Source organism: Pseudoliparis swirei, chromosome 20, assembly GCF_029220125.1.
Source record: "Pseudoliparis swirei isolate HS2019 ecotype Mariana Trench chromosome 20, NWPU_hadal_v1, whole genome shotgun sequence".
NCBI lineage: Eukaryota > Metazoa > Chordata > Actinopteri > Perciformes > Liparidae > Pseudoliparis > Pseudoliparis swirei.
Window position 1 is genome coordinate 25,605,619 of NC_079407.1, and position 25,317 is coordinate 25,630,935.

The 25,317-nt window shown below is 40.8% G+C and overlaps 1 protein-coding gene across 1 annotated transcript in view; it reads left to right on the forward strand.

The window, feature by feature from the left end:
* The first annotated feature begins 4,705 nt into the window (after positions 1–4,705).
* The window catches only part of LOC130211334 (elastin-like), a 67,359-nt gene continuing 46,747 nt past the window's right edge, over positions 4,706–25,317 (forward strand). The window contains exons 1-5 of the mRNA XM_056442072.1: positions 4,706–5,006; positions 16,565–16,645; positions 17,845–17,892; positions 19,030–19,125; positions 20,374–20,400. Of these exons, the coding sequence (XP_056298047.1) occupies positions 4,931–5,006; positions 16,565–16,645; positions 17,845–17,892; positions 19,030–19,125; positions 20,374–20,400 (328 nt within the window). The 5' untranslated portion in view covers positions 4,706–4,930. The remainder of the gene's footprint in view (positions 5,007–16,564; positions 16,646–17,844; positions 17,893–19,029; positions 19,126–20,373; positions 20,401–25,317) is intronic.

The window sequence follows — 25,317 nt, forward strand, 5'->3', positions numbered from 1 at the left end:
TGCGTGACCCCTCGTCATCCCTCGCCAAATTCTATATTCAATCTCCGTTTTATTGGCAGAAACACGGTTCGACTGCTTGGCCCCGAGAAGGAATACCAGCTGAAATACACATTTAGACTCGCAAATAAATGGAGAGAAATCATCCAGAATGCACGTTCGCTTCCCGACCAGAAGAGTCACCCGGGGCTTTTGGTCTTAAATTAAATGTGGAAAGTCCAGCACCCTGCAGGATACAGCGTTAGCTCAGTGTCCTCCTGGTGATTGGTTGTAACTGTCATCATAAGAGCAGTTCACATGTTCTTTGTTATTGGCAGTGTAATTGCTTTTTCCCCCGAACTTATTCAGTGAACAGAAAAAACAAAACAGATGTTTCACTCTTTGAATTTCGCCATTCCGGTATTTATGATTACAGGAATATTATAGCGGTTATAAATTGTCATTGGCTACGAATGAAATGGTTGCAATAGCGCAAAGGGATCTCAGGTCTGCACCTGGAGGGAGAGAATGCACACAAAACCAAAATGTTGAATCAAACTAAACAATTTCAATGAGCTTATATACAAACCTGAGTTTTGATTATACAGACCAAGATCACGCATTTTCGTCAGAGGGTAGCATATGACTATGGGGTCAACAATTCACAAATATATTCAATTTACAAATGCACGCAGAACGATTCACAAATACATTCCAATGCACGCGTACATAAATTACGATTTATATAAATGTAAAAGAAAAAATCACAAATATGTGTATGCATTTTTATGTGGATTTGTCTATTTGTTTGTGGATTTATATGTATTTATTTGTGGATCCCTGCACATTTGTGCACGGATTTTTGAGACTCCCCTGGTTCAATAAAGACCTATCTGTAGCCAATCAGATGTCGTCCCAACTTAGAGGAGCGGGGCTTATCTCCGTGGCTTGACTCCATTGAAAAAGTAAAATTTTCCTTCATCCACCAGAGAAGAATTAATTACTCGTTCTGCTTTATACTTGTTGAGGACATCCCACACACGTCGGAACATGTAACGCCCTTGTGTCTTAGTTCATAACATTCATATCATATATATATTTATTCATATTTCATAACATCACCTGTAGGCTCACACAGCTCGGTGACTTTCACCGGCTACATCTGAAAGACGCTTCCAAAGCAACTAGAGTAGCAGCAGTCAAGCCACAGAGATAAGCCCCGCCCCTCTCAGGCGGGAAAGAAGCGAATGACGCTCATGTGATTGGTTGAAAATGAGGGCGAGATCTGATTGGCTACCGATCTATGTTGAAGAAAACATGTGCACAAATGAGTAGAGATCCACAAACAAATGCAGTGCGATCCACAAATAAACACATACAAATCAACAAACGGATAGGAAAATCCACATAGAAATCCATAAATATATTTGTGATTTTTCTTTACATTTATATAAATCGTAATTTATTCACGTGAGCATTGGAATATATTTTGGAATCGTTCTGTGGGCATTCGTGAATCTTCGTGTTTTTATTTGCGAGTCTCTCATTTGCAGTTATTGAGACTGATCTGACCCCATATATGACACCCTCTGTCCCTTTTTTATCCCTCCAACACCAACATAATGTAATTATTAATAAAGACAACCCATACGACAAACAGATGTTTCTTCATTTGCTTATGTTGTGTCTGTGTTTTATTAATTTGCAGTGCATTGATCTCTCTTGGCCTCTATACACTTAATGTGTTCCAGTTCACCAATTAAACTGATGTTTGTCATTTAAATTGTCAAACAGACCCTTTTATTTTCTATTATTTAACTTCAATGATTGTTTTTTTTTTACAGTATCTCAAATTAAAATTAAAATTCAGTTTATCACAAATATCAGAGGGCTTTTAAATCTGTACACATATGACATCCCTGACCTTTGACTTCACATCGGATCAGGAAAAACTTCCAAGAAATAGAAGAAACCGTTTCGCAAAGGTAAAAAAAAAAAGGAAGAAACCTTCATCTCGTGTGGTGGAAACACATTTAGATTTTCTTAAATAACTTGGGAAACATTTAGATTCATGCTGTACATTGGTCTCGCCATGTGCACATTAGTGGCATGACAAGTGGAGCGAGATATTGTAAGGAGGCCTGACCTAACTTTTTAAGGAAATCAGCATGAGGGAATGAGAAGTCTAACGACGAACGTCACGGCAGTGAAGGATACTGTGTGTCTTGGAAAGCAAAAGCCATTAGCATGTGTTCAACAGCCCCGTCTGTCAGGTTTGTGAGAGAGTAACGACTTTGGCCAAAGCTCTCTGCCAGTAAAAACTACCCCTGCTCCACGTCTTCTACTTTGAAAATCCCAAAAATGTGTCCCAGGGCCGAACAGAAAGATGGACAGCGACAGCTCGTCGACAAGTTATGTAGCTAGACATTTTTACGGCATGATGAAATTGCACAACGGTGATTGAACTCCCGATTTCAAAATCGGCTATTGACACGAGATCCACGAATCGGTCAATCGGTTGGGAGTTCACAACGTCGTCTTTACCCGGACTAACATGCTGAGGAACAGGCTGAGGAACAGCAACACACATACACACACACACACACACACACACACACCACCCCACCCAGCTCACACCAGACAATACTGCGGGGACACACAAATAGACAACAACACGTGTTGACTTTTAAACCATTAATGCGTATTTATTTATATTTATTGTACTTTTTAATTTTTAATTTTTAATCTTTTTTTTTTTTTTTTTTTAATGTTCTGTCTTAATGTTTTTATACATGTTTTTAACTATTACTGTACTGACTAATGAGTCGCCTACTTTCGTTGTATGTTTTTACAATGACAAATAAACATCCCTACCTTAAGTGATTCGTCGATTTACCCTCCTGTTACCTTTACATTTACTAACATATTTTACCCTCGGGGTCAATTTGACCCCAGCGATTAAAACCTCCAGAGAATTATTAGAATTAATATTGTTTCCCAAGTTTAAGTGTGAGGTACTTTATGTTTGTTTAAATATCCCTTTAAATCTATAAAAAAGTTGATATTTCTTATATGTTTGACACAGTGAAAAACAGCCTGGGGTCAAATTGACCTCAAAGAACAACAACATTAAACATTGAATGGGGTCAAATTGACCCTAAAGGTAACAGGAGGGTTAAAACATTCTTAAGAAAATACAGTGAGGCTTTTTTCCCCCCAGCAATTATCTTCGTGGTAAACAGGCATTGTTCAAAAAAAATACTCTGACAAAAGTGTTTATTCATGAAGAAATGGAGGTCCAACAGCCTGTGAAGGTGTGACGATAACAGGTGACAGAACATCTGGAAGGAGGAGAATCCTGCTTTGATATGTTCGGATCTCAACATAACGAGCTCTGACTGTAGAAAGCCATAAAAAGTACAACATTCAAGACTTATTGACGATTCGGTGGATCTAGTTTGAAGTTATTGCCAAAGGCACACAGGTAGGATAGTACGATGATGAGTAACGGTCCAGGGGTCCAGGGGTCCAGAGGTCCAGGGGTCAAGGGGTCAAGTCCTCCATCGATCACTGAAACTGAGATTGAATCTCTGTTACAAGGACTGACAAGGACAATTACCCCGAATACGCTGAGAGACGGCACACACCAGCAGGCCCATGCTTCCCCGGGTTCTTCGCTCTCGGGTCATCCGTGTGTGAGATGACTCCTCTGTTGCTCTCCTGGACGTTTCTTCCCCCGTGAAAGGGTGGGTAATTTTTCTATTTTCTTGGAAGTTTTTCCTGATCCGATGTGAGGTCAAAGGTCAGGGATGTCGTATGGTATAAAGCCCTCCGAGGCAAATGTGTGATATTGGGCTATATGAAATAAACTGAATTTAATTGAATGCCGTCGGTTTTCCTATGTGGTGATCCTAGAAAATCCCCCCGCCCCCCTAAAAAATCACTCAAAACTCTGCACTTTAATCACTTGTATTCACTTGTTTAAAATTGTATTACGTATTTATAGTATTTATATATATATAGTATTTATAGTATTTATATATATATAGTATTTATAACAACTGGACGTGAATCTTTATCTTTATGTTTACTTAGTTTTAGGAAATGTCTTGTCTTATCTGTTGTGCCTGTGCACTTTTATATGTTTCACCGTGGGAAAGTGGGAAACGTCCTATCGATTCCTTTGTATGTCTTAACATGTGAAGAAATTGACAATAAAGCTACTAGCCTACTACTACTACTACTAGAAGCTCTGGGAGTATGGACAGCCATCACTTCCAGTATATTCCTCCAGTCACTGAGTTTGTCATGTAAAGTTCAAAGTGCTCTGGAGAGGAGAAACCCCTAAAAAACTACGGTTACTGCTTTTATAAAAGGAAAAAACGAGTTAGAAACAAGGCCATAGAGAACAGGTAATTATCTCGGTTTGTTGTTTGCTCTCTCTCTCTCTCTCTCTCTCTCTCTTGACTCTGGAGATAAGTATGCTCAGTATCCATACAAATGCTTGGCAAGACAGTTCAATTCCTCCTGGATGATTTTGGTGAGGGTGTGTGTGTGTGTGTGTGGGGGGGGGGGGGGGGGGGGGGGGTCGACTGGCTGTCTATCCCTCCCTCTCTCTCTCTCTCGCTCCTTCTCTATGTCTCTTTCCCTCTCTCTCTCTCTCTCTCTTTCCTTGCTGGCAGCAGCATCTGCGCTGTTGGCAGGAGTGAGCAGAATAAAAACAGCAGACCTAGAGAGAGGGGGGGGGGACCAAAAAATGCAAAGTGATCTATTGAACTGTCGTCTTTGCCCTCTCTTAATTACGTCGTAGTCTCGTATCTTTTTCCCTTTTTTTTCTCCTTCTCCTCCCCCCCCTCCACCCCTCCACTCTTTAAAACGTTGGGCTCGTGGGTAATTAGCGAGCAGAGAATAAAACCAGCTGATCGGGAGAGGGGTGGTGCATTTTCGAGGCGAGATGGCTGACAGAAACATTCTGTTGCTCCTCTGTGGACTCTTCCTCTTAGCACTGATTCAGTCTTCTCTTCAAGGAGGTAAGTGTGCGCTGCAGGTGAACTGACCCATATTTTTTTGACGCTGCATCATTCATAAACGTAGAACAGGTGAAATGTAAAAATATATAAATCTTTGCCTCTTTTAAAACCTCTTTAAAAAAAGCTCTGCTGATGCTTATCAGCTGTAGGTGTCAGTGAACGCTCTCACTTATTTTAAATTGAAACATGTTACATGTGATATGAATTGATTTTTTTATATGCTGCAGTAGAATTCTCTGTATATGAAATAAAAATGTATGGTGTTTAGTGCTAAATTATTTTAGTGTTTCTTGTGGCTTCCTCCCAGTTTATAGTTTAAAACAGACACTTCTGCAAGTGCATGTGTAGTTTTGGTTTGGTGGTATATAAATCCGTTGATCATTAAAAGCCACATGCTGCAGTAGTAAAACATATATATTATTAAATATCTGGCTGTTCTCCTGAAGCCCTGAATAGTGGTGCTCCATCTCTCTGCTGTTGAAAAAGAGTGATAAATAGAGAGGAAGTTGTTTTTTCTTTCTATCATATTTACATGTCCGTTAGAGGTGAGGTACAGCGTGGTTTTACATCGTTATTGAGTTTAATATTATGAAATAATCCTGCATTATACATATATAATAATGTTAATTAAAACAAATTATAATAATGTCATCATGCATATGCATTTGTATGTTATTTCACACATGCATATGCAAAAAAAAAGGATGTTTACATAGCTGCAACCATATATTCTATAATTCAGGAGGAGAATAATCTCCAGCTGGAAGGGTTATCTTCAAGTGCAGATATATAAAAAATATGGTGTAAATGTTACAGACAGTGTGATAGAGTAGTGAGCATGCCTTTCCTCACACTCTCATTCAACCTGGGAGTTTTCTTTTTTCTCCCCCTTTTCCGCTTGTCTTTTCTTTTTTTCAGGCTCTCGCTCTGAGTCTTGGCTGAGATTCTTTTAAGTTATTCAGCCCCACAACTGGAAAACATGCTGCGCATCTGGGGCTCGGTATATACGATAGAATCAAGTCCATGTTCTCGTTGTATTCATTTGCTTAAAAGTCACAGCTGTTGGAGTTCCTCTCTAGATGCATTTTGTTTGGATTAGTTTGACTTCTAAAAGAAACATTTCGACCGCATTAAGTCTCATTCTTTCCTCGTTATGTTATCGTCCGCCTCTGATGTGATTATGCTAACAAAATGCACCCAGTCAGGTCACAGAGTGGATCGTTTAAGCATGTATTTGCTCCTCTTCCCTCCGCTTAATAGCTGATGTATCTTCTCTCTTATTGAGGTGCATTCGAGTACAAATTGGCTCTCAGGTAGAATATCGATATTGGCTTTGCATCAAAACTTTGATCTCAAAGTGAGCATTGGGATTGTCCTCCATAACCTTTGGCGTTCAAACTCTGACTCCATCTGTGTTTGTGCACTCTAACTTGAGAAAAAAAACCTTTCTTGGCTGGTCCGAGGGTCAATTATCTGAGAGTAACGTTAAACTCATTAACTCTGCATAGAAAACACCTATTACGCCATTGAAAGTCAACTCTTGAATTATTGAATTAGTGCTTGTCTGATATTTTTTTTCCATTGACAAGTGTAAATGAGGTATAGTCCTAGAAACAATTGTCTGTAAAGCACTATTTTTATAAATATGCCCCCCTGTAATGTTACCCTATAATCTCGCAGGTACTGTCTTAAGCTCAGTGGCCCTTTTTATTTATGCCATACATTTATTTTATAATCAAATCAAACCCAGATCTTTGACAGACGACATTTAATCCTCAATTTAGCCTCCCATTAAAAAAGGAAAATGAACAGCTCATTAGTTATGTGAAGATTCTCTTTAAAATTATACAAGTGTTGTTAATTATTTCCTTTAACATTGTAAATGCCCAGAAAATCTGAACATACAGCTGGTAGAACTTGGACCAAAAAGCCATTAGTTTGTCTGTCATGAAAAGAGAAATATATCTGTGCGGTTCCTTCTCGACCTTCACGGGATTGAAGGGGTTGTGGGACGTTTCTCTTTAGTTCTGCTAGAAGCCTGTTTGCCTCATTTGGCATTGGCGAAGTTTCAGCCCTGAGACTTCAGAGGAATTTAATACATTAATCAGTGACACTCGCCTGGCTTTGCGGGAAGTTAAAAAACAAACGGTGCAAATTGGATGCCTTAGTCGTCAGATGTTAGACACTCAAACCGATTGTCTTGTTTGCCCAAGCAATTCATGCTTTAGGCTTTTTTCTTTCTATTTTTTCGTGTAGTGAGTGTTGTGGACACCTCTCTGGCTCTAATTCCTCTTCTGGCAAGGTCAAGTGCCAGCCACAGCATACTGGATCAATGTGACACACACAGTTGGCAGTTCTCAAGAAGTAGACCATGTTAAGGACCGCCTGAGCAATACAATACATGGATGGTTTTGTTGAAGCTCTTGAACTTCTTTCATGCCAGATCCACAAAGTAATGTTCATTTGTTGCTGTTTAGTGGTTTTGTGTCATTTGTAGTGAGGTAACCTCGATTCAGTAATGATTTGGGAAGGAGCCTTTTGGTAACAACCGTTAACTGAGCACGGTTTGATCTTGTAAAAGAAGAATTCTTACTCTGGCACGCGTCCTGGGAAAGTGTTACGAGATTGGACAATTTCATCCACGGTTTGCAAGTTTACATTTAAGCGTATTGGCTGGCTGCAAAATCGTTTTCTGAATTAAAGCGCCGAGCCAGAAGCGATTACTAACATTTTTCCTATTACCCTTTTTTCTATCTTTTTGCTGTAACTACCGTTAAAAAGTGTAGTAGTGAGAATACCGGAGCTTTGGAGTGGATGTGTTGTTTTAATAGACATGTAAATCAAACAAACTGCATTTGGAAATGTCTAGGGTGCAACTCCTTTGCACTAAACTCATAATCTCTAAGGGAAGGTAGTTTTAGTTTTTGTAAACCTGATTTACTGTGTGATACAATCCAAGTGTTTCAGAAATGGATGGCTGAGTTGTAAGAATGTTGGATCACAAATCCGTGACTACGGGTTTCTCATAAAGGCATCACTTTTACATATGTAGACACGCAGCAAGCGCACAATGTAATGGGAATTATATATATTCTTAGTTATATTATCTTTAAACACTATGTGAAGGGGCTGGGTAAACCATCTTCTGTCCTGTAAAGATTACTAAGCAAATTGCTTTCCATCCCCCGTACCTTTTGTTCAGAAGACAATCACTTGTGGAGACAAATTATAACAAAGGACAAGACGAAGACTGCTTGGTGTTATAATCCCCAGGATCTTTCAATGTCTACTCGTCAACGGACCTAAAGACAAATTGGGCCCTCCTTCTTGTTTCCCTTAAATATCTTTACTTTCATTGACTCTTCAGTTCACCCTTGGCGGACCCCTGAGGGACTCCGTGTAACGGGGACTCTTCTTGCAAGAATACATGATTTCATAGACAAGTTCTGGTTCTTCGGTATTTGTCATTTCAGCTTGAAAAGACTCAACACTGGGTGCGGACACATTTCCTCGTCACGACAGTTACCGTTAGGATATTCACGTAATAGCGAGTCTGCACTATTGCTGAAAACATACATCGATTGATAATTAGTTTAGCTCTTACGCTTTGGTTGTGGATGAATGTCCTAACACCCTAATGCCTCTACTTAGAAATCACCTATTACAGCCTTGAAAGTCAACCCTTGAATTATCGAATTAGTGCTTGTCTGACATTTTTCCATTAACAAGTGTAAATGAGGTATGGTCCTCTCAAAAAATGGTCACTCCTAACGAACTGTTCGTAACATTAACCTCATTAACACCCAATGCACTCGTTTGATGTGCATAGAAATCATCTATTACACCCTTGAAAGTCGACCCTTGAATTATTGAAATAGTGCGGGTCTTGTCTGACATTTTTCCATTAACAAGTGTAAATGAGGTATGGTCCTCAAAATAATGGTCACTCCTAACTAACTTTGAGTAACATTAGACTCATTAACATCCAATGCACTCGTTTGATACCTCTTGCAGAGAAAACCCCTATCCCACCTTTGAAAGTCAACCCTTGAATTATTGAATTCGTGCTTCTCTGACATTTTTCCATTGACAAGTGTAATTAAAGTACGTTCCTCGAAAAAAATGGTCAGTCCTAACTAACTGTGAGTAACATTAGACTCATTAACATCCAATGCAATCGTTTGATGCCTCTCAAAAAAAAAACTCACACTTGAAAAAAAAAAAATTGAATTATTGAATTAGTGCTTGTCTGACATTTTTCCATTGATAAGTGTACATGAGGTATAGTCCTTGAAAAAAAGTGTCAGTCCTAACTCACTATGACTAACATTGACCTTATCAACACCCAATGCACTCGTTTGATGCCTGTGCGTATAAAACCCCTATCACGCCCTTGAGGGTCAACCCTTGAATTATTGAATTAGTGCAGAGCATTTTTCTTTTTGACAAGTGTAAATGAGGTAAGGTCAGTCCTAGCATCTCAGCCAGATGTTCGGTCTGCAATCAACTACCGCCAAGTGTTCAACCAAGAAGTAAATGATTCATTTCAGCCACTCTGCAAGCATCCCTCATTCCAACTGTTAGCTGTTCTCACTGGGCCAGCAATCTGAAATTGTTCCCTGCAGGAATGTGTTTCTCTCGACTCGCCAATGCCGTTCAACTCCTTTTAGGTTTACAAACAACATGACAACATGGGCACAACATTAATAAGAAATATTATTTATAAGAAGCCATAACTGATGAGAAACCGATGAGAAACGATGGTAATGAAAATGAAATTTGGATTAAACACATTACGTCAATGTAATCAAACTCCTCTGGCGTGAAGACATTGTGGGAGAGGGCATGGGGGTACATATTTTACATTATAAGGCCTTTTGGCTTCAATAATTTTGTCTAAAACAAACCAAACCATGTTGTGCATGTTTTGAAGGATTTAAGCAACACACGTACTGGAGAATGTGTCCAGTTTCACATAAAAACGTTTGCAGACCTGACTGGATGATGATGCATTTGGTTCTCTTCACATAAATCACAGATTTTATGCTTTCTCTTGTTCAACTATGTAAACTGCTTTTTTTCCTTGCCAGGATATTGTAAGAGTGGAATTGTCAGTGTCTTGTTCGTAACTCTGATTGATTATTCCTTACTCAGTTATGTTCTTTCTCACCATTCAGATGTTAGTCCACAATGTTACCTTCCGATGCCAAAAAACGTGCTTTATGTCCGCTCTTCATTATTTCAGTAGTGAACATAACTCAGTCACATCTCAGCTATTCCCAACTGTCACGGCCTATTGTGTCTGACATTTCCCATTTCTCACGATAGCGAATGTTTCTCTTTATGGTCAATTTGACTTTTGCACCCATGATCACATAACATCAGTTTCAGGAGTCATAATGTAATATTCCACTACCTGGTTTTCTGTGATTTCACCTTGCTGTTTATCTTCAACCATGTCACATTCTTTCATTTTCAACTCTAAAATACTTATAGAGGAGAGTCTACAGAGTTTAAAATTTTTTTTTTATCCACATATTTCCCAATTCTGTAATGATACCTTGTCAGTTTCATCCAAGACACCCACAGGACATCGATTAAACAAATTAAACAATGAGCTGATTAGAAACAGGTGTTCTTAGTCTTCTCAAACATTGCCACCTGTGGGCTACGAGTTTGTTTAACAGCGCATACCTCGAACCGATGTTCCATTTTAGAGAAGTGTCGCTGAGACAAAGGTTGGGCAAGTTTGATCTCTCTGGGCAACGGGACAGGATGCTGGCATTCGATTTGTACTCTGAGTATTAGTCACTAATCACGATGGAACAGGCTTCGGTAAACCCTTTTAGTAATTGTTTGGAGAGCGAAATCGGCAAAAGCAAGTTTGCCAAAATGCAATCTCGGAAGCCCCCGGCTATCTACATGCCGATGATTTAGATTTTAAAAAACGAGGCTTATAAACTTGTGAAACAATCTGTTGTTCACGTCATCTCTCAAACTCAAACTCCAGTCTCAAGTTGCGTAAACAATGAACAGTGCACGGCAAAAGTCTTGGAACCCAAAACACATCGCCCATTGCCCCACAGAGGGTATCCATCATCTGAGAAGGTTGACTTTCCCCATTTTAATTTGTTTTACTTTATTTAATGCTCCTCAACACCCTCCTTTTCCACCCTACACATGCTCCTCAACACCCTCCTCTTCCACCCTACACATGCTCCTCAACACCCTCCTCTTCCACCCTACACATGCTCCTCAACACCCTCCTCTTCCACCCACATGCTCCTCAACACCCTCCTCTTCCACCCTACACATGCTCCTCAACACCCTCCTCTTCCACCCTACACATGCTCCTCAACACCCACCTCTTCCACCCTACACATGCTCCTCAACACCCTCCTCTTCTACTCTACACATTCTCCTCAACACCCTCCTCTTCCACCCTACACATGCTCCTCAACACCCTCCTCTTCTACTCTACACATGCTCCTCAACACCCTCCTCTTCTACTCTACACATGCTCCTCAACACCCTCCTCTTCTACCCTACACATGCTCCTCAACACCCTCCTCTTCCACCCTACACATGCTCCTCAACACCCTCCTCTTCCACTCTACACATGCTCCTCAACACCCTCCTCTTCCACCCTACACATGCTCCTCAACACCCTCCTCTTCCACCCTACACATGCTCCTCAACACCCTCCTTTTCCACCCTACACATGCTCCTCAACACCCTCCTTTTCCACCCTACACATGCTCCTCAACACCCACCTCTTCCACCCTACACATGCTCCTCAACACCCTCCTCTTCCACCCTACACATGCTCCTCAACACCCACCTCTTCCACCCTACACATGCTCCTCAACACCCTCCTCTTCCACCCTACACATGCTCCTCAACACCCTCCTCTTCTACTCTACACATTCTCCTCAACACCCTCCTCTTCCACCCTACACATGCTCCTCAACACCCTCCTCTTCCACTCTACACATGCTCCTCAACACCCTCCTCTTCCACCCTACACATGCTCCTCAACACCCTCCTCTTCCACCCTACACATGCTCCTCAACACCCTCCTCTTCCACCCTACACATGCTCCTCAACACCCTCCTCTTCCACTCTACACATGCTCCTCAACACCCTCCTCTTCCACTCTACACATGCTCCTCAACACCCTCCTCTTCCACCCTACACATGCTCCTCAACACCCTCCTCTTCCACTCTACACATGCTCCTCAACACACTCCTCTTCCACCCTACACATGCTCCTCAACACCCTCCTCTTCCACCCTACACATTCTCCTCAACACCCTCCTCTTCTACCCTACACATGCTCCTCAACACCTCCTCTTCCACCCTACACATGCTCCTCAACACCCTCCTCTTCCACCCTACACATGCTCCTCAACACCCTCCTCTTCCACCCTACACATGCTCCTCAACACCCTCCTCTTCCACCCTACACATGCTCCTCAACACCCTCCTCTTCCACCCTACATATGCTCCTCAACACCCTCCTCTTCCACTCTACACATTCTCCTCAACACCCTCCTCTTCCACCCTACACATGCTCCTCAACACCCTCCTCTTCCACTCTACACATGCTCCTCAACACCCTCCTCTTCTACTCTACACATGCTCCTCAACACCCTCCTCTTCCACCCTACACATGCTCCTCAACACCCTCCTCTTCCACCCTACACATGCTCCTCAACACCCTCCTCTTCCACCCTACACATGCTCCTCAACACCGTCCTCTTCCACCCTACACATGCTCCTCAACACCGTCCTCTTCCACCCTACACATGCTCCTCAACACCCTCCTCTTCCACCCTACACATGCTCCTCAACACCCTCCTCTTCCTCCCTGCTCATGCTGTGGGAAACGGTCAGCGGGCGTGGGCAGCTGATAGCGGGCCAGCTGTCACATGTCTGATAACGTGAGATGTGAAGGTGCCAGCGACCGCACTGTTGCTCTTGGTTGTATTGAAGATGTTTTATCAAGAGAGAATCCAAAACCTCCTCTTCGGGGACAGTGGGGTTTGGATAAGTCTGAACACAGCAAACAGTTATCACTTTGCCAAAATAAATAGAGTTGTGTCAACGTAATACAGCATGACTCACCAGCTCGGTGGATATATTGTAAAACTAAACTTCGTCAACAAAGAGCAATTGTAAGAACTGTCATTAACATGGGATGAACTACGGAAAGAAAACGTCATTGACTTTGGCTTTATTCATCACCTTCTCTTCTATTCTGTCTTTACTTATGGACTCAATAACTCATATCACCCGTACAAAAGTTTTGTAAGATAGTATAAAAAGTCCACATGGACTGCGTAATTCAGGAACAGTATTTAATTTTTAATTGATGCTCATGGTAAAAATATCTTTACTTTATACTTTCTAGTCCGACATTCATAACATGATGTGATTCAATATAAAAACACAAAATACGTAAAACAATGGAATTAGAGAGACCAAAACGATTCGCACAGACAAATGTTGTTTATTAAATAGATGTGTATGTGAGCCTTTTTGTGTTATAAAAACAAATTTCAATCCTCAGGAAAACTGAATTCTGCTTTATGAAGTTTCTCAGCAACTGTGCTTCCTTGTTAGATTTGGGATTTAATAACCGTGTAAAAGTGTCAACACCTCTGGGCTGTTAACCTATTGTTGTCATTCGTAGTTCTGGGGTTTGAGAGATTCTAGGAAAATCACGAAGACTTTTACAAGAAGAAACAGGCGGAGGACAAACAGGCTTTTCTGAAAGTGAATTCTAACAATTTCAGACAATAAAACCAACGACACATAGTTGCACACTCAGTTCATGGCGTGAACCCAGTCATCGTGTCCCTGTGGGCTTCCACAAGGGCTGAACCTCGCACAACCCTAACATTTGTCCACCAGCTTCGTAGATTGTTTAAATATGCCTAAAAGTGGTCCGGGTGTCAGCAATTATCCTCGAGGTAACTTCAGATTGTATAAAAGTTGATTTTTGCCTCTAAAATGTGGACTAAAGGAGGGGCCCGTGCTCTGGCTCCATGGGAAAGCAGCTCATGTGGTGGTGAATCATCACACCGCTGTTGGGATAAAGTATATTTATGAAGAGATGGATGGGAAAAAAAACATTATTTTGAAGATAATTAAATATCACACATGCAACTGAAGATTTCCCAAATGGGTCTCAGTTTATTACCCAAGTGACTACTCATTTACAACACTTGGCACACATTGCGTATTCAGTTCACACACCCCTAGTGGCAAGAAGGCGTATTGCTTGCTATTGTAATTTATTGATTCTTCCTCGACTTTCCTTTACACATCGTCTAAGTCACTGGTTCTCAACCTTTTTTCAGTGATGTTCCCCCTGTGAAATATGTTTTTCAGCCGAGTACCCCCCCCCCCCCCCCGCAGAGCATTTTGGTTTGAAAAAAAATATGTAATAGACAACATTTTGACATCAGTGTCTGGTTAAATATAGAATATATACAATTCAGTTTATGAATTTGCGTATTATATATTTAGAATACCTGCTCACGACGACAAGATAAGCAGGTCACCATAAAAGGTTGTTGATTGACATTTGGAAAGAGAGATCTCTTTGGTGTTTTAATGGCTTTATATTATTTACGGTACATATTTTTGTCATCTGTAACATTTGGAATGGGAAAACAATTTCTGTAATCAAGAATAAAGACGTCTATTATGTTCAGGGTCAATTTAACCCCTCGGAAAGACACAAATGTAAAAAATGATAATTATATTTTAATTGCTGAAAAATTAAAAGGTTTTTTTTTAATGGTTGAAAAAAAATGAAGGTTTATTTTGGGTAAAATGCCAATAAATATTTTTTATGAAAAGTATTTTTTTAAAGCACTTTTTAAAAACTTATATTTAAGGGATTTTTTAAATGTATGCTCATTTTAAATATAATGTTTAATTCCCATACCCCCTGGAGTGCCTTCACGTACCCCCAGGGGTACACATACCCCCATTTGAGAACCCCTGGTCTAAGTCATACAATGTTGTCACATATAGTGATGCGTTACAGTGTAATAGACCTGCCCCGAGCGGTATAACTCTCCAGTGTGCTACGCTTGTTTCCTACACACACATGGTAACACATGTATTCATCAACATTAATCACATCACCAAAAAACTCGTGGCAGCCTCTTGACTGGAGATGACTGGCTCTTCGAGTCAATCTTGTCCCTCACACACATTCCAGTGCATTAACATGACCTGGTCCACGAGGAAACATAAGTGCATGATTATGATGATGATGATGATGACGATAATTTAGATAATCATGAAGAAGAAATCGCCAAATTTCAGTCACAGGTCACTTGGCGGATGTCAGAATGTGCCTTATTTGGATGGATAGGAACCCAACGCTCCCGATAACGGTGGTTCTGAGCGAGAGGAAAACTAGAGCAGACGCACAGACACACACACACACACACACACACACACTCCCTCGTTCTTCGCTCAGACAGGAAATCCTCCTTTTGATTGTGCAGTGAACAATCGCTCCTACCTCCGTCGTGTGGTGCCTGTACACACACATTACACTGCACTGACTTGATGATAAAATACATAACCCTTGACTTTATTATGTATTCCTCATTTCTATTTAAGCCCTGCGGTATTCCGAGCGCTCTTCTGTAAATCCTTAATATTACGAGGCCAAACTCCCCCCAAAAATCTGATTAGTTCTACCGTCATCCAACAATCTGAGTCAAGATGAGAATGTGTTGTGACCAAAGACACAGCTGCTGCCATAACTGTTCCTATTTTCACTACTGCTATCATAAAACAATTATTTGTTATACACCCAACATGAAGAAATACTTCCTCGCCCATCCAACGAGTATATGTCTGGATTATGAACTTCATTGGTTTCTTCTTCGCTGCTCATTTCCTTCATCGCACCAGTGCAACAGAACCGATGCCGTCGTGGCACACACCCACTACACGTGTTAGTGAAAAGGTCAAATCCTTTTAAAATTGCAGGCATTTTAAAATAAACTTCTTTTTGGCATTCTTCGTGCGGACACGCTCAGTGGACCCAATTTACTGTGTTCACGCAGTATTTGCTAATAGTTACATGAACGCATTTGACATGTGGTTTAAATTAATCGGCCTCCCAACCCAATGCAAGGGTCATTACACCTAATCATCGTGCCCCCCCCCCCCCTCCCATTCTCTCATATTGTGCTTTGATTTTTTTAGTAGTATAAACCATGTTTTTTTCTCCATCTAAAATATCCATTTTCATGGTTGGCCTGAGCTCACCGTCCTTCTTGGATTTAGCTTGTTAGTTGTCCCAGAACAACTGAAGGCATCTTTTTCTTCTTCTTTTATTTCTGTTGCTGCGCTTGCATACACGAGGGCCGACATGTCTGGGACGCAGAACGACCTTCTCAGGAATGACTGTGTTTTTATAGCCAAAAGAGAGTTGGGAAATGAGGCTGGGGGTGGAGGTCGGGGGGTTGAGGGTGTGCTTGTGATGGAGGATGGCTTTTCTCTGTTGTTGTTGTGTGTTCAAGGTGTGTACGTGCCACCTGGTGCTGGGATCGGACCAGGAGGTACTGGACCTGGTACTGGGCCAGGAACTGGATTCTTCCCAGGTGGCTCCACTGATTGTTAAAACAACATTTTAAAGTAAAATAACACGGGCACAACGAACCAAGTTCAGCCTTGAGCAAAGTTAGAGCAGTTGAATGAAACTACTGCAGTCCAGAGGTTTTTACAAAAAAAAAAAACTGACTGTGAAGCTGTACCTGGACTAAAAATAAATATACTCACAGAAGTAGTTCATACTATATATACTCATTCAAAAAAAATCACACATGGTTTAAAATGTCTCTCAAAGTTGATGTGCTTCAAGCCATTTGTGATATTTGTCTTTCCTAGTATCACAAACTTCTTTATATATATATATATATATATATGAAATATATAGATACATATATATATATATAGATAAATATATATATATTTATATAAATATATATACAGGACTGTCTCAGAAAATTAGAATATTGTGATGAAGTTCTTTATTTAAACTCAAATATCCTATCTCTAAATATTAGAATATCATGAAAAGTATACTAGTAGGGTATTAAACAAATCACTTGAATTGTCTAATTAACGTTTCCTGAGCCTTGACAAACACTCAGCTGTTATAAATCTTTTTTTACTTGGTCTGAGGAAATATTAAAATTTTATGAGATAGGATTTTAGAGTTTTCTTAAAGTAAGCCATAACAAGCAATATTAAAAGAATAAAAGGCTAATTGCATTTTGTTGTTTGATTTGTAATGAATCAGAATGCATGACATTTTTTTTTTTTAATTGCATTACAGAAAATAAAGAACTTTATCACAATATTCTAATTTTCTGAGACAGTCCTGTATATACCTGTATATCCCCTTAAAAAAAATACTAAAAAATGAAACGCATAATTAAAAAAAAAATCCTTCCAAAATTGTAAGATTGTCAGATGACTTCATAAACATAGATAAATAATGCCTCCGTTTCAAAATGTATTAATAATGCTGTGTTCAAAGTTCCATACACTGTGTATTTTCTGTATTACTTGCATTGCAGTACAGTCACATTTAGAAACAGGAACATGGATCTTAAAGCACACACACACACACACACACAGACACTGTCTGTATGGACCTCTGCTCCGTCCTAATATAAAAAAAACTAATATGCGTAGACTCTCCTGGTGTTCTGAGAGAAAGTAGGACGGAGGTCAGCTGGTTTATTGATGAATTGCAGGACTTCCATAACTCCACTCTGCATGATTGTTTTTCAAGGGTCCTCTGGAGGAGTCCCCGTGGGCTATAAACAAGCTAAAGCTGCAGGTGAGTACAACAGACATTAGATTTATTATTGTTTTTCCATCTACTGTAAAATATGGAGCACTTATGTTCAATGATTAAAAAAAAAAAAAAATTGGTTTGTGTCTATGGAGGAAATAATAATGTAAAAATATTTAGAAATCGGTTATGGATAGATTTTTTAATGATGAATCAAATGTTTAATTCATTGCTTTACGGTTATCCAATAGTTCTGTATGTAATGTAACTTTATATTTTCAATCATTTATTGAACTTTATTCCAGGTTGATCGTAAAACAGAGAAACAAATTACAAATACCTACGGAAAAATATATATATATGAAATATTGGCTTTAGCTCTTTATGAATGAAATATTTTCCATATGGTAATCTCAGTTATGTGTATATAACAGATAAACTCATCTCGTCATTGCACATGATGTAGTAACAGTCCACCGCCTGTAGGGCGTGTCTTGGCTTCAGCTCTCCCCGTGCAAGCCTCGACTGCAGGAAGACATTATGTGTTGTTTGTAATTATGATGTTTTTAATATATATATTTTTCCCGAGCTATTTGTAATTTGTTTCTTTTGAAGAACCCCAATGGGTTATTTTAACTAAAACAAGAATAAATAAGTTTTCCAGACACATTCCCCCCGTCTACACTCGGTCCAATCTGAAGGAAACACATGGCGAGACTTCCTTGTAATTATAACACCGTTATATTGCTGTGGCAATAAACAATGAACGTGCGTGGAGCCAACCGCTCTTGTGTTGCTCGACAGTTTGTTGGAGAAAAAATAATCAGATTTGAGATTTGCAACACATTTCTCAGCGGTAAGTAATGATCAGGATGTTAATAATAAAAACCCGTAAGTGTAAATGACACGACAACGTGACACGAAGAATGTAAGTAAACGATACATTGACGACGACAATGCCCGATGCCAATATTGATCATTACATTAAATTTAGCTGAGGCTTTTATCCAAAGAGACTTAGAATCATGTTACATTCACACACCGGAGACGCAGCTCCAGGGAGCAACTCAGGGTTCAGTGTCTTGCTCAAGGACACATCGACTAGGGCGGGGATTGCACCGCCAACCCTCTGATTGAAAGACAGACCTTCTAACCACTGACCCACACCTTTCGCTATTGAAGGAGGTTATGGAGGCGGAGGCCGTGGTGTGGGGCCAGGGGGTCTGGTGCCCGGAGGGGGCGGGCATGGTGGCTTGGGTGCTGGAGGACTGGGTGCAGGTATGAAGATGACGAAAATTGCCTTGCAGACACTTCAACCCAATCAGCATGTAATGTGTATGAACAGATACCTGCATTTTAATGCAGTTTCTGTACGCAGCATGACGAGATTTAAAAAACTGAGTGTTAACCGCCTACCGATGAAACATGAGGGTTGTACGTCTCTTAACTTCATCTCCATTCCTTGTGTCTCGAGTTGCATACATGCATACAGGAATGCATAAATACATGCATACATGCATGCGTATACACTGTATTTATTTATACGGTCAATACATACATGCATACATTCATGCATACATACAAACATACATGAATACATATATGCATGCATTCATGCATATACACTATATTCAATAATACAGTAAATACATACATGCCTACATGCATGCATACATACATGGATGCATAAATACATACAAGCATGAATACATTCATGCATGTACACTGTATTCATTAATACAGTAAATACATACATGCATACATACAAACATACATACATATATGGATGCATACATACAGGCATACATGCATTCATACATACACTACCGTTCAAAAGTTTGGGATCACTTAGAAATGACTTTATTTTTCAAAGAAAAGCACTGTTTTTTCAATAAAGATAACATTAATCAAAAATACACTCTATACATTGTTAATGTGGTAAATGACTATTCTAGGTGGAAATGTCTGGTTTCTAATGAAATATCTCCATAGGTGTATAGAGGCCCATTTCCATCAACTATCACTCCAGTGTTCTAATGGTACATTGTGTTTGATCATCGCCTTAGAAGACTAATATCTGATTAGAAAACCCCTGCAATTATGTTAGCACAGCTGAAAACAGTTATGCTGGTGATATAAGCGATACAACTGGCCTTCCTTTGAGCTTGAAGTTTGTAGAACAAAATTAATACTTCAAATATTAATCATTATTTCTAACCTTGTCAATGTCTTGACTATATTTTATATTCATTTGATAAATAAAAGTGTGATTTTTCATGGAAGACACGAAATTGTCTGGGTGATCCCAAACTTTTGAACGGTAGTGTACATGCATACATACACGCCTACATGCATGCATACAAGCATGTATGCATACATACATGGATGCATAAATACATACATGCATACAAATATGAATGCATAAATACATACATGCCTACATGCATGCATACAAACATACAATAGTTCAATATTACAGGGCACAAGCATAGCCTCACACTCATTTTGCTTGTTTTCACCCTCCAGGACAAGGTGGAAAACCCCATAAACCAGGTACGTTGGTCCATTTATCATCGTTGTACCGACTTATGTTGAAAGTGGTGTACATTTAAATATGTGTACTTTGTCAGTTGTATGAAATACTTTGAAGTTCCAGTCACAACCCTGTGTTCTTCCAGTATGGTAGAACACGGTAAGAGCTGTAAAGCGGTCCTGAAATAGGGGTGAACAGATGAGATGGAACATTCCTCAGCACTGAATACACTGTCTTGGTAGGAAGGAGTTATCATGTGTTTTATGGGGTGGATACAACAGAAGTTATTTTTCACACATCAACAGAATCGGGCGACCGACACCGATGCAAGGCACCGGCCAAAGAGAAACAGTCTTTTGATTGGTTGTCACCAACTTTTCCTTATCCCCGACGCCGACACGCCTCCGCTGTGTGAGGGAGTGACGATTGGCAAAGTGCGAACGGCCATTAACGTCTCGCCAGAGCGCTGATGAATGTTATCGTATCGTCCGACTCGTACAATATCTGGAAACCTCCGTATTGAGAATGTACCACGGCCTTCTCTCTGATAACATACAGTACATATTTTCCTTTGCCGTATCGCAGTCTGCGCTGCATTTGGTGCTCGAGCGATGTTTAGCCGGTCGTTTAATTTCCTCAAGCATTGCCGATACAATCTCAGCCTCACCTCTGTGTTTAGAAAGATAAGGAACCAATAGCAATGGTCTTATAGTCCTGATAACACATGGAGCGGGTTACAGAAAGGTCCCACCGGAGGGCCACGCCCCGGACCACGAACAAGAGTTTCAGGAAAAGCCTTTTTTGTGAAAATTATGTAATATCCAGGATTTGGTGGAGGTTTATTTTGGCTGGGATCAGCAGAGCCTTACTTGGGAAGTATTGCCTTTGCTTTGTTTTTGGTTGAATCTATCTTCTGCATCAGTCAGTGTTCGGCTTGTGTCCAGGAGAAAAGATATGCTTCAAGAATATGAGATTATTTTTTACCATTTTTATTGAAGGAGCTGTGTAGGAAACACCCCTCCTTTCGCCCCGGTTTGGTTTGTCCCTTCTAGGTTACTGTAGAAACGTGGTGGTACCACGTAGAAGAGCTTCCTTATATATAAGGTTTAAGGTTTAAGGTTTTTTATTTGCCATCTGTACCTAGACCAGCAGTCCAGACACATCGGAATTATTTTTGCAGGGTTCTCCAAACAACACACTATAATAACAGTAACAATAATAGAAATATGAAACATAGCTAAAAAAAAAAACACCGTACAAAAAACACTGTACATAGTGTGCTAATGTGTATGTATGCAATATTTACAGTATAAACAGTAATAAGTAGGTAAGTAGGCTAGTGCTGTACCTGGCTTGTAAAAGGAAAGAAGGAGGGGGAGGGGACAGTGATATGGGGATATTGCACATGTTCAGATGTTGGGGAAGGTTGTGTGGGGCTATTGCACTGATTGGTTGTGCCATCAGTCTGACTGCTGGATGAAGTGAGTCTCCAATGATTCCTGTGATCCTCTCCGCGGTCTCGATCAGTCCTCTATAGGCCTGGGTGAGAGGCGATGGTTCAGACCAGCTTTCCTGAGCATCCTGATGAAATAAAGCCGAGTCCAGCTCAGGTCAGATGTCACCTGCATTCCCAGGAATCTGTACTGTCAGCCCTCCACCTCAGTCCCTTTGATGATGAGAGGCTGTAGAGGGGTTCTTCCTGAAGTGTCTTGTTTGTGTTGAGGATGAGGTTCCATAGACCAGGATGTTGTTCACCAGGGTCCTGTAGTCCGACTCATCCCGCTCCCTTGATGAGTTGATGAGGATGGTGTTGTCCTGTGGAGGTGCAGTCATGGGTGTACAGGGTGAATAGTTTGGGGCTCAGGCAGCAGGTCTTTCTGTCAGAAAGTCCAGAATCCAGTTGCAGGTTGGAGTTGGGACGCCGAGGTCTGTCAGCTTCTTGATTAGTTTTCCGGCGGATGGTATTAAAGGCAGAACTATAGTCCAGGAAAAGCATTCGTTGCAGAGTGTGGTGTAGAGCTATTGCCACCCGTCCTCCACTGATGTGTCTGGTTTTGGGGACTGGTATGATGATGGAGGAGACTTTGGGGGAACTCCATCAGGTCCCACAGCCTTGTGAGGTTTACCCTCTTCAGGGCCTTCAGGACCTGTGTGAGTCCATGGGGTCACAGGGGCTTCAGCCTGTCGAACCTGGCATAAAAGTAGTTGAGGCTGTCTGGAAGGGTGGGATCACGGGGTCTGTGGTTGTTGTGGTTTTCTTGTAGTTAGTGACAGACTCTTCCTGATGTTATTTTTATGTCTCCATTAAACCAGGGTTTTGGTTGGGGAACATACGACAGTCCTGGGAGGTGCACATAGGGACGACACCAGCTGATGTAGTCACTTGAAGGTGCTCCAGTCTGTGGCCTCAAAGCAGCCCTGAAGGCTAGCCTGTGCCCCATCAGTCCAGGTGTTAAAGGTTCTGAGTACTGGCTTTGTCTTGAGCCTTTGGTTCAGCTGAGAAGGCATTCCTGATGTTGCTGTAGCATTGGTCCAGTGTTTTATTTCCCTGGTGGGAAGGTAAATCTCCCAGAATAATGAGTGTTTTCATGCTCACTGATCATGTCGTAGCTCCTTCAGTGCAGCCTCCTCCTTAGCGGAGGGGGATACACAACACTCACAATGATACATTAGATGTTGATATGATCTTACTGTCGGTACACCAGGATTTTTTGACGAGCGGGCGTTCCTCCTCCATGAGTCTTTCCGCCCCAGCCAGGTTTCACAGAAACACAGTATGGAGCAATTGATTGGGAGTGTTAGCCTTCCGATGCTACAAAAAGCGAGCCTTCGGTCTCAGCTCTCCTCCCTGTGCCGCGCGCGCGCCTGTTGTCGAGAGCTCATGACGTCGCCCTCTGTGGAGCGCCATCTCAGAAAGGGCTTTTTCTAAGACAACAAAAACACAATTATTATTGGTTGTTTAGCGGATGGATGGATTAATATTATGTTCCGTTTCTGACGAATAACTTTTACGAAATCCGACATACTTGTTATCCAATCCCTTGCCATTAATTGTGGATCGCCACCTAGAGGGCCCGCAAACAACTTTCAGTTTTTGGCCCTCGAGTTCTCAATTGAAGACACCAGAGATATTACTGTTATTTAGATTATATGAGATTAGATTAGATTAGATATTCCTTTATTGGTCCCAGTGGGGACATTTCAGGATCACAGCAGCGGGTGCATATTAGAGCATTAATAAAGATAAAACTCAAAACACAATACTAAATACTAATACTAAAATACTAAATATACAGACTAAACAAAATATATACAAAAGGCAGTGACCAAAGTGAATTTCCAGCAGGTTAAAGTGTCCTGGAAAATGAAGTTCTGAGTGCCAAGATCTCCAGCGAGTCGTACCCGTGAGACACTTAGTTACAATACAGCTTCCCGCCACTTGGTGGCGGTAATGCGTCAGCCGGGTGTTTTACAAGCCGGATGCTAGCCTGGAGCGGAAGTTATGGATAAGTTGTTTAAAACCAAAACATGAAGACGAAAGTGGTTGGAAAAAAAGTACAATTAGTTAAACCAATACGGTGTTACTATTTGAATGTTCCCCGAGGTTAACGAGGTTAAGAACTGCTGGTTTAGTGAAGTAAACCCATTAAGCGAGTTACTGGTCCTATGACCGTTAAAGCAGGATTTCATTACTAAAGAGATGCAAATCCAAAGATGCACATTCATACGTATCAGCAAGAGACACGGCATTAGTCACTCTGCGGACGCCAAGTTGTCTCTTTCAGGAAGGCTTTGAGTCCGTAAACGAGCACCCTAGAGGTTACTGCTAATTTCATCATTCCAATGGTCTGTTTTGGATTGAGATGGTTTCTGGGTGGGATATCTCCCACATGTGTCCAATCGACTCCCCGTGAACAACACAGATTGAAGACGATAGAAAGACAACGCGCTGTCTGCCCAATTTATCTGCGAACAATGAATAATTAGATGAGCCATCACAATTTGTAAGCAATTTACTTCGTCATCTCTTCGCCTAGATTATAGATATCACATAGCAGATGGAAGAACTACTCCTCCATCTGCTATACTTTTCCATCCCTTTGATCAACGAGGATGAGCGTTACGTAGAGTGCGTGGGGGATGTGTGTGAATTTATAACAGTAATGAGTAAAGGAAATACATTGAATGCTGGTTGGCAGGAGCTCATTTGGGGCTTCCCTTGAGTTAAGAGAGCCTCCGCGATCCGCCGGACCCATCTATGCTCGTCGTAGACCTTCTTGTTCTAATTGTGTTGCAACGATGACAATGTGAGACTGATAATAAGAGCCGACCACAGCATTGTAATGCAATACAACTCAGCAGCACCTCAAACTACAGCCTCCTACGTAAATATTTACTGCAGAGGCTGATGTGCTAGACTGCATGCGCTTTGGATAGTGAGTTGGATAAGTAGAGTTGGTTTTAAGTAGAGTTGGTTTTAAGTAGAGTTGGTTTTAAGTAGAGTTGGTATTAAGTAGAGTTGGTTTTAAGTAGAATTGGTTCTAAGTAGAGTTGGTTTTAAGTCCAGAGGTGGTTTTAAGTAGAGTTGGTTTTAAGTCCAGAGGTGGTTTTAAGTAGAGTTGGTTTTAAGTCCAGAGGTGGTTTTAAGTCCAGAGGTGGTTTTAAGTAGAGTTGGTTTTAAGTAGAGTTGGTTTTAAGTAGAGTTGGTTTTAAGTAGAGTTGGTTCTAAGTAGAGTTGGTTTTAAGTAGAGTTGGTTTTAAGTAGAGTTGGTTTTAAGTAGAGTTGGTTTTAAGTAGAGTTGGTTTTAAGTAGAGTTGGTTTTAAGTCCAGAGGTGGTTTTAAGTAGAGTTGGTTTTAAGTAGAGTTGGTTTTAAGTCCAGAGGTGGTTTTAAGTAGAGTTGGTTTTAAGTAGAGTTGGTTTTAAGTAGAGTTGGTT